Consider the following 15,089-nt stretch of genomic DNA (forward strand, 5'->3'; position numbering starts at 1 on the left):
TGGGAAAAATGTGTTTCTTGTATGTGTTTCTTGTTCCCACAAGAAGCAGGGTCACATATGAAGTTGGGGCATGGATAATACTGTAAATTCATAGGACTTTTCTCTATCTTTCCCTGTGTTTGAAAATGTATTTGAAGTAATATCAATATAATGTTTTATATTTATAGTGCTTTATTCTTTTTTTAATTGTTAGAAATAATTTAGTAATGGTTCAATTTGCTTATAAATCATTTAATAACTGCCGGGTCAAATGACCCGAACACAGTCTTTGTACTCTAAACATGTACAGCTTTCATAAAAATATCTTATAAAGCACTTTCTAAAACGTTTTCTAAAGGCATGATAATTTCAGGAAAAGTCATACAATTTCATGCAGAAAAATTTTTTTAGGGCATTTCTTCCACAGTTAAAAGTCAGAACAACAGAAGGGTTAAGTGAAAAGCTACAAATTGCACACAATGACTGCTAGTTTGACTGAATGACTGAATTCCAGTGCTGTGTAATTTGTGTTGAGTGAGAATTCCAAATCTATAATTTAAAAAAAAGCTAATTAAACAATGTATGTGCAAAAAACAAATCTGCTTTCATTCAAAAGTTGAAAAGCTCAGTAAGATGCTCAGTAATGTTCATTCAAAACTCACTTGGGTACCATTGAAAACTTGAAAACTTGACAAGGACACACTACTCAACTTCAAACAGCACAGATCACTGTACTGTTCAGACTACACAACTGGCTATCTTGTAATCTTTTGTTTGCACTCCACATGACTTATCGGCGACAGGAGATAACACACTATAAGATGTTACACTATCAGGCGAGTCTGTTTGTCCTCCAAACTCTGTTTTGTCATGAAAACACGTGAGAAATGACACGGACAATGATTTGATACCATGCAAGAGATTGTTGTTTTCTCTGTAACATAAAATCTTTAAAAATTTTAGCAAAGAATTTAAATTCTATTTGTTTGGAGCTTATGTATGAGCTGTTTGTGTAGAGTTTATCTATGGGCTGTTTTTGTAGAGTTTATCTATGTGCAGTTTGTGTAGTTTGCCTATGTGCTGTTTGTCCAGAGTTTATATGCTGTTTGTCCAGAGATTGTTTGCTTGTAGTTGACACATCTGAGGTTTTTCATTGTCTCAGGACTGACTTGCTGGCCTGGCAAAAGGTCATGCCAGTGAAAGAAGAAGACAGGCACTCCATGTAGATGTCACTGTAGAAGCCCTCTCCATAGAGGTTCTGCCCGTCAACCTCTCCTCAGGTTACCATCCCCAGTCTAATTCTGAGGTCGAACGGGTCAACTAGGAGGTAGGAAGGTTCCTCTGCTAGTACTGGGCCTCTCAGACCGACTGGCATATACCTCCCACAGACGGAGTACGCCCGCAACTCACTCATTCATTCTTCCACTCGGCTTACTCCTTTCCAGTGTGTCCACGGTTATCAACCAGCCCTTTTCTCTTGGGATGATTCCCCCACTGACATACAGACGTTGGATCAGTGGTAGCAACAAAGCTCTCAAACGTGAGAGGTCCACTTACAGAGAGCAATGTGCACATGACAGAAATTCGCTAATCGTCGCCGAAGTCTCACCCTGCGGTTTCGACTTGGTCATAGGCTCTGGGTCTCCACGCGTAATATGAGGCTTAGACTACCCAGCAGGAAACTCAACCCCCACTACACTGGGCCATTCAAGGTACTCCAACGGATCAACCCCATGTCATGCAAGCTTCAGATACCCCAAGGTACCTTTTATGTATCTCTGTAGAAACCTGTGTAGTACAGCTCTGTGTAGTACAGCCACAACCCCTATCAACCCTCCTGCCCCAGTGAATGATGGAGAACCTCCATATGCTGTCTGTGAGCAGTTGGATTCCCGTAGACGCAGAGGGTGCATTCAGTATCTTGTCGATTGGGAGGTCTATGGATCTGAGGAACAATCTTAGCTGCGCACGACTGACATCCTGGAACCCTCTTTGATAACAGACTTCCACGCTGCTCACCTGGATCGTCTGGGCCCTCGGGGCTGTGGTAGGCCCAGGAATGGAACTGGAGCCGCCTGTCAGGTGGGGGGTACCGTAATGAACACCAGGAACCACGCTCATCCTCACACTGCCACGTCTACCTCTTCTCACCGACATCTCTGGTCTGGTTTGCTGGAGTACTAATTAAACATCTGATAACTATTCTCCTCATTACTGCTCCCTTATTTAAGCTCCCCTCTCTCTCACTCTCTTCGCAAAGTATTGCCATTTCCATGTTGCACACCAAGCATTTCAGACGTGTTTGTCTTCCTGATTTCCGAATCCTGCCTGTGTTTCACACCTCATCTCCTGCCTGAACCCTGTACGCCTCCTGGACTCTGCCCTGCGTTTTCAACCTCGGACCAGTCTGAGTACAAGTACCCGCCTGACTGCTATAACATGCCCAGTTTCTTCAATAAAACTTCCTCTCTCTCTCTCTCTCTCTCTCTCTCTCTCTCTCTCTCTCTCTCTCTCTCTCTCTCTCTCTCTCTCTCTCTCTCTCTCTCTCGTGTGTATGTGTGTGTGTGTGTGTGTGTGTGTGTGTTCGTAGCAGTAACAATTATGTAATGGAAGAATGTGTTAATATGTGGCTGTACTGTGTCTCATCATACATGTGCTCATTCCTCATGATCACTCAGCTCCTTAGAAACAGGACACATTCTATTCAAGCTATATTACAATTAATTTATCTATCAGATTTCAATGAATTACACAATAACTACAACAGTTAAACAGTCAAGATAAAAGGATTCACATTATAAATATACAAATACTTTATATATCACTGATAGCCCTTCCACTGAGCGTCTTTCTTCTTACCCAGCTAAGGAAACAGGTTTAATAGTAGAACACATGCCTATGGTTTGTTATACCTCTGTATGTTCTCATATTCAGAATCAGAGACTCTGGTCTCTATTGAACTGGGTGAAGTCATTGCATCCTTATACATACAAACAAGCAAACAATAAAATAAACTCGCAGAAACTACTATAGTTCAAAGAAAGCAATGTAATAAGCACTCTCTCTCTCTCTGTCACACACACATATGGATCTTAAAGTGAAGTAATTGGCATATATTGCACATATTGCTGATGACATTTAAAGCAGAAAGCACCTGGATGAATGTCTCTCTGGTCCTTTCTTCTTTCTGAACACAAACACACAGGTTTGCTAGTTACAGGCTGTCCATTCTGGCATTTTAGTATACGGTGCTTTGCTAAGATCTGACTGTTGAGAATAATTTCTTCTTTCACTTATGGTCATTTCTATGAAACACTCTTGCTGATGGATATTAAAGCTATACCACAGCCTGCTCACAGACTCCACAGTGGGCTGATTGCAGTACAGCATCTGCACAAACCAGTAAATCCTTTAAAAGGACAGTTTCGATAGTTTTCAGCTATCTGATGATGCCCTATTCAATTTATCTATTTAAATGAAATATGTTTATCTTACAAGATTTCACATCCGTTGCAGTGTAAAATGTCATTAGTTACTATGGCAACTCCCCCAGGCCTGTGAGGGAGCCACACCAATGGCAAGCAGCTCTATGTAGGTTTGTGCTCCTAAGCTTGGATCACTAATTGCTAATTATTAGGCCATTCATCCTTGGGAAAAAAAAAGTGATTAAAAAACAACAATTAAAGATAAGAATGAATATAATACGTCCTCCATTTTTGTGGGAGTACGTGTTTTGTATAACTCAGCAGGAAGTTAGCACTCTTTGTGAGCGGGAGGGCAGCCCTTTTTTTCTGGCTCTTTGACACGTTTCCCCTTTTCAACAAAGCAGAGCTTGGTTTTAGGCCTCACAGAGGCAGGGGGGCTGGTTGGCATCAGTGGTGAGCTTCTCCCCCAGCTTTCCCTACTCAAGCTGTAACTCTCCTCTCCGCTGCGCTGGGTGTGTGGGTGTCACTGACTCGCTGTCTCCTAACATTGCACTGTAGTCTGGGGACAGGGCTGCTGCTCTCAGAGCTCTGTACATGGTGGCAGGTAAGGTTCTTAGAGTCTGAAAAATAACACACCACAATGGAACCATTTAAAGAAACTGGCATGGTCGGGCAATGCAAAAATGTGCCCAGTAGACTCCAGGCTTGCATTCAGAGTGTCATAGTAATGGAGTTCAGAGTTGTGTATGTGTTGTCTCCAGGATTTGGGATGCCCTAAAAGATAAGCAGAGTACATTTTTAGTTTTTATCCCAGAGCTGGAAAGAAGGTGACAGATGAGAGTCAGTACCTGAATAATGGTGTCTTTCTCAGCTCCTCCCATGCTCCTGAACACACAGATTACATCATTTCTGCAGGACTAGGAATGCTGCATAGGTTCCTAATAATACAAATATTACTGACAGGTGCTTGGTGACAACACAACTTCTAGAAGAAGCTATATAATCAAACCGCAGTCACTGGGTAATCAACATTTGCATGCACGTATGTTCATTTTGATGTATTTGTAACCAAATGGGTGATTTTGGAACTTAGCTACTACACTATAACTAGATCTTACAGTAATGCATAAATCATAATGAAATACTTTAAAATGAACAATAAGCATACACTAAATGAATGAGACTTTGAAAACTACATCTAGGAATGTGAAATAAAAGAATCCCTTCATCCTTCCTCACTGACCTGATGAGAAGAACTGCAATAAGCAGAGAGGAGCAGAACAGCCACGAGTCCAGCAGCCTGGACCCACCACTCACTGCCCACACCTTTACACACACGTGCAGGTCAAACAAACATCAGTCTGGACCCACCACTCACTGCCCACACCTTTACACACACGTGCAGGTCAAACAAACATCAGTCTGGACCCACCACTCACTGCCCACACCTTTACACACACGTGCAGGTCAAACAAACAGCAGTCTGGACCCACCACTCACTGCCCACACCTTTACACACACGTGCAGGTCAAACAAACATCAGTCTGGACCCACCACTCACTGCCCACACCTTTACACACACGTGCAGGTTAAACAAACATCAGCCTGGACCCACCACTCACTGTCCACACCTTTACACACACGTGCAGGTCAAACAAACATCAGTCTGGACCCACCACTCACTGTCCACACCTTTACACACACGTATCATTTGAACAAACATCAGTCTGGATCTACCACTCACTCTCTAGACCCGCTAGCATATTCACAGTCTTGAGAGTGTGTGTATTTGTTGGTGGGTGTAGACATGCTCTATGTCATACTACCCGACCCCCTAATAGACTACACTACCCAGCAGGTTGTTTGTCGCCTGGCTAATAACTCATCCACCCATGAACATCTAATTAGATCCTCATCACCAGAGTATTGAAGTCACCTACCTGTGTTCACTTAGGATTCTGTATATAAGCCTGTCTAAAGGTATATTATGTTGTGAAGTATTGCCACCAGTATTAGTCTTGAGCATACTGAGCATTTATTCCTTGATCACCTTTGTGTGTGTCGACTCTAGTGTTCGAGTTTCTCATCTCTGATTTTTGCCTGCCCCTTTTGGGTGTATCTCCTGTTTCTTTGTTCATGATTTGGATTCCCCCTGATTTTGTCTTTCTAGTACTGACCTGGTTTTGAGCACCAATAAAACTAATGTTTTATATCCGCGAGCGTCTGAATTTGCCTGACCTGTCACACTCTACAAGCTTAACCCCTTTTTCTCAAAATAAAGTTCCTCATCAAAGCAGGCTGGTTTTTCCAGCCATTCTCTCAATGGGCATGTCTCAATACCTAGTGAGCTAGGGTCAGGGTTTGGGTTAGGAGGGTTAATGTATGTTAACAGCACATTGAACTGGGGAGAATAGAACCCATAGGATCTCAGGAACATAACACCCAGGGAACAGAGATGCACTTCCTGCCATTTACGTTAAATCATCCCACATATTTAGCTAAGACGAGCGTCTAGGCAACATGGTGCGTGACGACGGGATTGTATCAAGTACATTAACACCCTTCAAATAGTGGCAGGAAGCAAAGACATTATTAGAGGAGGTGAGTAAGCTTTGACCTCTGATGCATATACAATCATAAATAATTATTAAATCTATCTTAGAATTGAGACGCTTCGGGGAGTGGCATTCGAAGTTGCTGAGACAGACAGCTAGTGTGCACTGTGTAGTAAGCGAGATGAAAGAAGACGTGTTGCCTAGCCAACAGCCAGAGCTTTCTTCTTAGTTTTGGCAAGAAGGCATCTGCATGCACCACGACGGAGGATGTTCTTTACCTTCTCTCATGATTCATTGTCACACGAATGCTATTTGTGTACACACTTTGTCGGCAAGCTTTACTGCATAGTGCCCATATGTGGATGTTTAATCATGCTAGCAAGGCTTTGTGAAGGCAGTCTGCTGTAGAACACAAGGGCTAGAAGGGTTAGTTACCCAGCTTGCTGTGTTGGGGTACAGACTGTTGTATGGGGTGAGGGCTTTAGTTGTGGATGGTCTGTTCTTGTACCAGATGTAGGTGCGCTTTTCAGTGAAGGTGCAGATGGCGCTGCAGCTCAGTGGAACTGTCTGTCCCTCCGACAGGGTGGAGGGACTCACTCTAATCTCCGCACCTTCACACACAAGGCAGTAGACCCAGAGACTTTTTACACACGCTTGAATGAATTTGTTCTTCCCCAAAATGTATTTGATATAGTGTCATTATATACCCGTAACAGTCAGCTGGACTCTGGATGAATCAGTGAAGATTCCTAGTGTAGCACTGGTGATGAAACTGAAATGATCAGCTCCAGAGTCGTTCTTTCTTAGGTCGCTCAGTCGGGGAGTGCAGTTCATCTCATTATCCCCAGTATCCACAGCACTGCAAAGTGCTCTAGCAGCCTCAGGTCTCTCTTCTTGTACAAATATGTTTCAGTGAGTGTGATTATTAGGGTAGGCGCGAGCACATGGGAGAGACACTGCTGAGCCCTTCTCTCTGTGTAGTTTACCTTCGAATAGCTTGTCCCCAAAACACCTGCAACACCTGACTACACAGCACAGGTCATGAGCCAAATGAATGGAGATTAAGTCATTAAAACCTATCGTGTTTTATTTTTGTAATATTCACTTGTGTTTTACTACTTTTCTTTTTACTACATTTACCTATTATAACTCACCAAGGGACATATGAGACATGCATTCTGCTGTATAACGTGAATAACGTGAACGTGAATAACGTTTATACATCATTATCATTTCAGACAAGTATAAAGGACAATTTTTCATTAAATTAAAATATCAGATATGCCAAATTATTAGACCTGCAATAATAAAGATTAATACAACACACTATATTACTATGCAATATGAATCCATGTGAAGTAGCATCAAAAATGACATAGTTAAGATAACGTTGAGTTCAATGAATAAAGCAGCTTAACACTAGTTGAATTAGTTTGCGTGATAGCGATATACACAATCACTCCACAAGATGGCGATACGACTTCGATTCCGCTCTCTTCAAGACCGATAAGGAAGAAACGCGCCACTCTGGACTGATCACCTTGGCAACAGCTGCTAGGCGCCTTCAGCAAACAGTATTGCGAGTGAATTGGTTAACTGGCTCAATGCCTTGAATAAACTCAGAGGCATTTTATTGGTTAGCTAAATTGTATTAAAGTAGATAAGCGGAAATGTTCATGCGAATAAATCCTCTAAATGCCAAACTGCCTACTTCGGACAGATTAGCACGCTTCTCCTAGCCGCGTATCTAATGTGTCTCAGTGAATTGTGCTAGCTGGCTAAGGTTCATTTGCAGTCTAGAAAACGCTAGGTTAGGTTAGCTAGGCTAACCAAGGTTAGTTGTTAGTGTGGAAGAAGCAGCGATACCAGTAAAGCGTTGGATATTATAGAACCATGGCTTGGTACCAACACGACTTTCTTATTTAGCCTCAATAATTTCGTTTATCGTAGCTATACTGTATGCTGTTTCATGTTATGGTAGCTAGGTTGTGGACAAACTAGCTAGCCTTGTTATCTTTTGTGCCTTTGAGAGATGCGCTTCGATGTGTATGAGGTAACCTAACGCTAGCTGGCTGATATTTTCCATGGTAATTTACCAGCTAACGAGCCAGAAGAACTCGAGTGTGACCAGTGTTAAAAGGCAGCTTGCTAGTGAGCCGGGTTAGGCTTAGACACCAGTCACAACTCCACCTTTAGTGTGGTAGAGAGAGCAGTGATTTTGACCACTGCTAAGCAGTAGTCACTTATGTATGAAAATTGCACTGGAGTCTGACAGGGAAATAATGACTGCAGTCCAAATGTCCGAGTGGAGACGCATTTTCGAGGACAACCGGGTGGTTCCACCTCATAACCAAAGCTCCCGTTTAGCGGCAGGACCGCCTCAGGCTTTCCAGCTGGCGCTAAAGCAAGTGGAGGGGCTCCAGACTACACAGGTGATTATGGAGAACATATCTGCGCTTCCCGCCACTCCGCAGACACGTGCGATGGCTGATTATTAATCATAATCCAATTTAACAGAAGAGTGAGAGATGTTGCGCTTCAAATGCCGTCACTCGTGCTGAAAGCGGTCCTGTTTTGGGCCAGAGTGTGCTGACTGTCCGGTGAACTGGTTCCTCTCTTCCATGTGTTCGGACCGTGATTAGTCGGAAGCGGGGGAAGGCAGCAGGCACGAGCTGCGCGTGACCTTGTTCGACTCCGGGCGCCAGCGCTTCTTCGGCAGGACGTGGAGGAGCGCGCCTCGCGAGGTCCGCAGCAGCCGCGTGCGCTTCAGCGAGGTGGGCGATGGGGAACGAAGGGGAAATGTGTGGCTTTCGAGTAATGGACTCCAGTGCCACTTGCGCTAGAGCTCCTTGATGACTGATGTCCCGTGTCCTGTTTATCCTCCTGAACAGTAGTTTGTCAGGAGTGTGGCATTTTGTCCCCCGGAGTTGGTTGCAAAACAACTTAATGATGTCTCCTAATAGCCCATTTGCATATTTATTAACTACAATGGGCAATGATTTGATTTACAACTATATGAACTCTCTTGGACAAATGTTGAGCTCTTGGCAAGACTGCATATGATGTCAGTTGGTTAGAAAAATATTTCAAAGACCCAGAGCAATGTTTATTGTGACCCGACCATTCTCATTTTGAGTAACCCCAAGTCTTCTTGGATTCTAAAAATATATTTTATATTTTAGCCATAGTTAGCTGCTTAATGATTCATTTTTATCTTTGCAATGTGGTCTGAATGTTTTAATACATGCACTCTGGAGGAAGTTTGTTTGTCCTCAATGTTGAGGCTGCTGGCCATAGGCCCTTTCCTTGCAGAGCAACGCTCTAACACTACTTTTTATGTTGTTTGAAACTATGTGCATAGAAATCCTCATAAAATATTAGAACCATGCTATGATTTTTATTTAATCTTTTAAAATTTGGAAATATGAAATAGAATCACTGTGCACTTTCTTGCTCAGCGTAAACTCATGAGGACTGCGCTGTCCTGTCCTGCCCACTAGAGGGCATGCTGTGGTCCACGCCTGGACTTTGAACAGACATGTTAATTACTCAGCAGCTTCAGTGTGCATACTAATTTCCTTGCTCTGATTGTACTGACCCATCCTAGATTTTGTCAATCCTAGATTAAGCCTGACTTATTATTATTATTATTATTATTATTATTTCTGTATAGAATGCTATATATTGTAAGGTACTATTCACCAGTTGGTGCAATTAATAACCACAGACATAGTATCAGTTAAAGTAATCTCAGTTTTCATCTGTGAAAATATCCTGCAGCCCCACTGAGTCTCCAGCATTTTGTGAATGTAAAGGATGTCCATTTTTTGTGTACACGTGCTGCCTCCTTGCACAGACAGAGCTTTATAGGTCCTGCCTCTCTTGCTTACCGAGAGGCTGTTGCCCGTGTTTCTCCTTTAATAAATAACTTGACCTGCTGGGGCAAGGCAGTGCTATTGATAATTCAGGCTTGGCTTGGCACCTGATATGCAGCCCGGGGGAAGGGTGATGTGTTTCAGGACTAGAGGCTGCCCTGAAGGCTGACGCACTCTCCGGTGTGCCGCGGCCAGCTGACCCTGAGCCGTCGTCCTTTGGAATCAGGACGTACACTGGTGTGCTCTGAGAATCGGGGAGGACGCTTGCGCTATCCGGGCATCGGGACGGGTGTTCGCTTGTTCCGGGGAGGAGAACAGGTGCGCGGGCGCTCTGGGAACAGAGACAGGCGCCAGCAGCTCCCGTGCGAGTGACGGGCCACTCAAGACGGCGGGAGAGCTGACAGCTGTGATGGATGTGTTTTAATATACGACCAGCAGAAACGCTCCCAAACAAGAAAGACTGATTAGGGGAGAGGAGAGCTAGTATTAAAGCATGGCTCCCCTCAAGGCCTGCGTCTATTGTTGGGCTTATGGCAAAACAAATGTTTGTGGGAGACAATAGAGTTGGTGGAGGGAACTTAATTATCAAGCCTGGCTGCTATTAGAGACTCTTTTGCAACAGCAAGACAATAAAGCATCAGATCAGCATGAAAATATTAAATTTTCAAAACTTGAGATATGGCGAGCATGTGTTAATTGAATTGCATCTCTTTGTTTAAGTCTTTGATTAATGCGCTCCAAATCGTCATGACAAACATGCAGGAAATGAAAATATCTCTTATCTAATCTTTATTTGATGTGTCTTTTAATTAATCACTGCTCATCCCTTCAGGTGATCTACTTTCTGAACGCTGGTATTTAGTGTCCACAGTGGTATTTCCGTGTGCTGAGTGTGAAGGTGAGATAGTTGGGGCACAGCTAGGCCTTAGAACTTTAGGGTCTTCATACCTGTCTGGTACTCAGAGGCTGCTGCTCCTGACTCTGGAGCGCATAGAAATTCAGCTTTAAAAAAAAAAACGTGAATCATTGGCTGGCATGAAGTGCCTGGAGACGTGCGTAGCATGCAGTTTTCATCTCTGGCCAGCAGAGGGCACTGTGGGACCACGGCTGAGTTTGCGTTTGAGCAGTCTAAGGCGAAGCTGTACTTGTTCCTTTTTTGCTGTATTTTGCGTGCTATTAAGCACAGAAACTTCACTCTTAACTTAGGTAGACTGCATAATGGCCGTGTCAATAGGAAGCCGTCCACTCAGATTGCCGAGGCTTGGCAATCTTAAGAGATGCATGCTGTTTCAGCAGGAGGCTTTGAGAGCCTCTACAGGAGCACGGGCCGTCATTCAACTGCAGTCCAGCACGTCTGCACTGGAGGGAGTCTTTAAAGATCAACTCCTTTAATAAGAACTTCATTCGCCTTGGAAACGGCTGTAGGTTAGTGCGCAGGGCATTGCATGGCGGGATCTGTTGACAGAAAAGAGCTTTCAGACTGTCACTGGGTAATGAACCTGTGTAATTTATTTATGTATCAATTACTATGGTGCTCGATTGTGAAGAGTGGAAGAGTAGCGAGCGTGACCTGGGCTGCGTGCGTAGGCCGTTACTGCCTGTCGATATGGACCTGGCTGGCATGCTGTAACCTGGATGACAAAATCCATAGGTCTCCCTCACATGGTCTGATCCGTGTGCAGTGGGCTGCTGGGGGCATTTTGTGACTTCCTTAAGTCTCTTCCTTCTAGATGCAAGCAGGAAGACTCAGTTCAATTATACATGTGTGGGGCCGGCAGGCTCGGAAATGATCGATATTTCAACTCCCGAGGGAGTAAACATCCTTAAGAGCAGCTGCTCCATAAAGACGCGTGCACACACACACACACACACACACACACACACAGCAACAGGGTGTAAAGATCTCCACAGAAGGAGAGGAGAGGAGGATACGGAGGTGGAAAAATTGCAGTGGTTGAGCGAGGGAGAGAGAAGGAGAGGAGTGTGAAGGAGGAAGAGCAGAGATGTGTGGACGGAAGAGAAGGTAAGGGAGGGGATGGAGAGAAGGAAGAGAGGGATAGAGGGAAAGGGGAGGGAGAGAAGGAAGAGAGGGATAGAGGGAAAGGGGAGGGAGAGAAGGAAGAGAGGGATGGCGGGAAAGAGGGGAGGGAGAGAAGGAAGAGGGATGGCGGGAAAGAGGGGAGGGAGAGAAGGAAGAGAGGGATGGCAGGAAAGAGGGGAGGGAGAGAAGGACGAGAGGGATGGTGGGATTTCTGTGCTACTTTTCTGTAATCAAGAATCCCTGTAGTATCATTGCATGCTTGGTCTCTCTTTCCTCTCTCTGTCTGTCTCTCTCTCTCTCTCTCTCTCCTTCCCCCACTACTCCTAATATCTAACTCACTGTAGGAACGGTGCGTGTCAGTGCGTGCGTCTGCATGCACATAAGTGGGCCTGCTCCCTCCCTGATGGTGTAGACGGCGGGTATGTCCCTGCTGAAGCGTAAGCAGGGTGTGAGGGATTAAAGGGCTGCTCAGACAGCATGCAGCCCAACTCCTCCCCACCCTCATAACAGCCCTCCACTGCCACCAGCCAAGGATTTATGAGATGGTGCGACTTTACAGCCCCCTGTCCATCAATGCTGTGGCTGAGTGGGCCAGACTCTGAGCACCACTCCCTCCCAACCCAGAGGCACACTGCCTCTTCATTCCCTTGTGAACCGAGAGCCAGGCTGCCCCTTCATTCCCTCCCGGACCGAGAGCCAGGCTGCCCCTTCATTCCCCCCGGGACCGAGAGGCAGACTGCCCCTTTATTCCCCCCTGGACCGAGAGGCAGACTGCCTTTTCATTTCCCCCCCAGACCGAGAGGCAGGCTGCCCCTTCATTCCCCCCTGGACCAAGAGGCAGCCTGCCCATTCATTCCCCCCTGGACCGAGAGGCCTGGGCTTGAGCGAGCCCTGCTCTAGGAGCGCCAGCTTACTGGCTAATTAGCCAACCACTAGTGACTCATTCCTATTGTATGCAGATGTATTTAGCAGGCTGCAGTTCATTTTCCATGTTCAGTGGAGGGCAGAGACTTCCTGCCCAGTTCCATGGCAGGTTTCCCCAGAGAAAGGGCTTTGTGACAGCCCAGTAGGCTGTGCTCTCTGTGCGTGGGAGGCCTCGCCTTCTCCTGGCCACACAGGCCTATCTGGTAGGTCATGTCTACATACCCAGGCGCTCAGGGGTCTCCTCTCCCACGTCTGGACTCCTGGATTACTTACAGGCTAAAAATTGATTAATGATGCATAACAACTTGTACTTACATAATCAAGAAAGGAGAATGAAAGCAAATAGCATAAGTACAGAGTGTCGATGTGTTATTACTGTAAATCACACTGTAATTAATGGTGTAGTTACACTGTTAGCAAAATTAAAAAGGGCTACATGGCTGCATTTACCAAGCTGAAATGATTTTGTCCCCGCGCCATGCTGCCTGGGTTCTCTCTGCCCGTACCACGTGTATAGCCCCTTTGTTGGCGGTTCTGGTCCATTTACCCTAGGCCTCATCAGGACTCCAGGCCTGGAGCAGGAATCAAATTCATAATGGAATCCGTGGTACTGCCTAAGAACTAAGGGCTCCGTGGTGTACTGGGCCAAGCATGCACGCTTCAGTTAAGCAACATTAAAGGGACACTCACATCCTTCTTATGTCTGCTTCGTAGCTAAAAGTTTTCTCATAAAAGAGATGCATGTAGTTTCTTGGTGACACACAAACACACACACACACACACACTCTTACACGAAGGATATTATTGTAGTACCAGAGAAGTCTGGTTATATTGGGATTATTGTGTGTGATGAGTTTGAGTGGAGTAGGCTTCAGCTGAGCTCTTGTGGCGGTAAGGCTCTTCTCTGACGTAGGAGGCCTTCACGCCACGCTGTGTGTTAACTCTGTTCCTCCTAGTCCTCGGCCCAGGTGAGCTCATGGGTTGTCTGTCCTCTTTCTCTAGGCATAGGGAACCACAGTCTCTTCAGTTCAGAATAAAGAGGCTTCGCAACTAGTGATAATAATAACTAAATATTCTTAATAGTTATAATAATAATCACAATAATAACATTCTTATGATTATTATTATTATTACTTTAATGGCATATTATTTATTTATTGACAAATAGTGACATTAGGTTCTGTGTAAGGAGATTCAATAAGCTGTATTAGCCTTCAAAATCCAATGTCCTCAACAACAGAGTTGGTCATCTGTGGCAGTGTGTTCCAGTATTTCTTTTAGTTGTACTTTGTGCTTTGGTGTTCTTAAAAGCGCATAGAGGGCGGCGGCATGCTAGCAGGGACCTGTCTGTTTGATTCTATAGTATTGCTGTATTCTGCATGCTGAGTGGGGTATCATGATCTCAAACGCAGTGTCAAACCTGCACTTAAGAAATGCTTGGGTGTCATACCTTTTCTTGAAATGTAGCATGAGCTGAAATGACAAGTCCCTCACAGATCTCTGAAATGGTTCCACATAATCGACATTTCCAGTGTTGCTGCTCAAAATGTTTGAATGCGTCCACCAGCACAGGAGAGCAAAGGAAATTTATTTAAACATCACAAAATGTTTTTGGCCAAAATCACTACTCACCACACAGGCAGAGCAGACAGACCTCACGGTGGAGGTACAGCAGGCAGGCCTTACAGTGGAGGTACAGCGGACAGGGCCGTTGAATGACTGTGGGCCTCACGGTGGAGACACAGCAAATGGTACCATTGGCTTCACAACAAACAGGGCCGTGTGGTAGTCGAGAGCAGTCTGAGTGAGGCAGCTCCCACACCTGCACAGCCAAACATCCAGCCTGAGGATACTGTGTGCGTTCGTGCGTGCGTGCATGTTCAGTTCTCTACTGCTCATTCCAAGCTGGTGACCTTCCACTTAATGACTTTTTGTCCTTTCCTGTTCAAGGATTAGGCTTTCTTTTAAGTGTATATCCTTTAGAATTCTTTTCAACATTTTTCCATAGTGGACTATCTGACACAATATTGAATTTGTTTTTTTGCAAACAGATTTACAGATTTTATGATGACCATTATCTAGGATTGATTTGGATTCCTTGCCCCAGCCTCCCTTTTCCTGCCCTGAATCAAATTTATGGCCATGAAGGGCAAATGTCTGAAAACAGCCTGAACCAGCATTACACTGGTGCACAAATATTTCATTCCAGCATTGATCTACAAGCTCTCTGTCAGCCATGACAGAGCAGCCCCCACACAAATGCTCGTCCGTCTCGGAGGTGAGCTGAGAT

The 15,089-nt window shown here is 44.9% G+C and overlaps 1 protein-coding gene across 4 annotated transcripts in view; it reads left to right on the forward strand.

Moving 5' to 3' along the window:
* Positions 1-7,499: 7,499 nt before the first annotated feature.
* The window catches only part of nphp4 (nephronophthisis 4), a 103,669-nt gene continuing 96,079 nt past the window's right edge, over positions 7,500-15,089 (forward strand). For all 4 annotated transcript variants that reach the window (XM_081707384.1, XM_081707386.1, XM_081707385.1 and 1 more), the window contains exons 1-2: positions 7,500-8,391; positions 8,602-8,733. In XM_081707384.1, coding sequence (XP_081563510.1) covers positions 8,209-8,391; positions 8,602-8,733 — 315 coding nt within the window. In that variant the 5' untranslated portion in view covers positions 7,500-8,208. The remainder of the gene's footprint in view (positions 8,392-8,601; positions 8,734-15,089) is intronic.

Source organism: Electrophorus electricus, chromosome 25 (genome assembly GCF_041902795.1).
Source record: "Electrophorus electricus isolate QZ-2024a chromosome 25, ASM4190279v1, whole genome shotgun sequence".
Lineage (NCBI taxonomy): Eukaryota > Metazoa > Chordata > Actinopteri > Gymnotiformes > Gymnotidae > Electrophorus > Electrophorus electricus.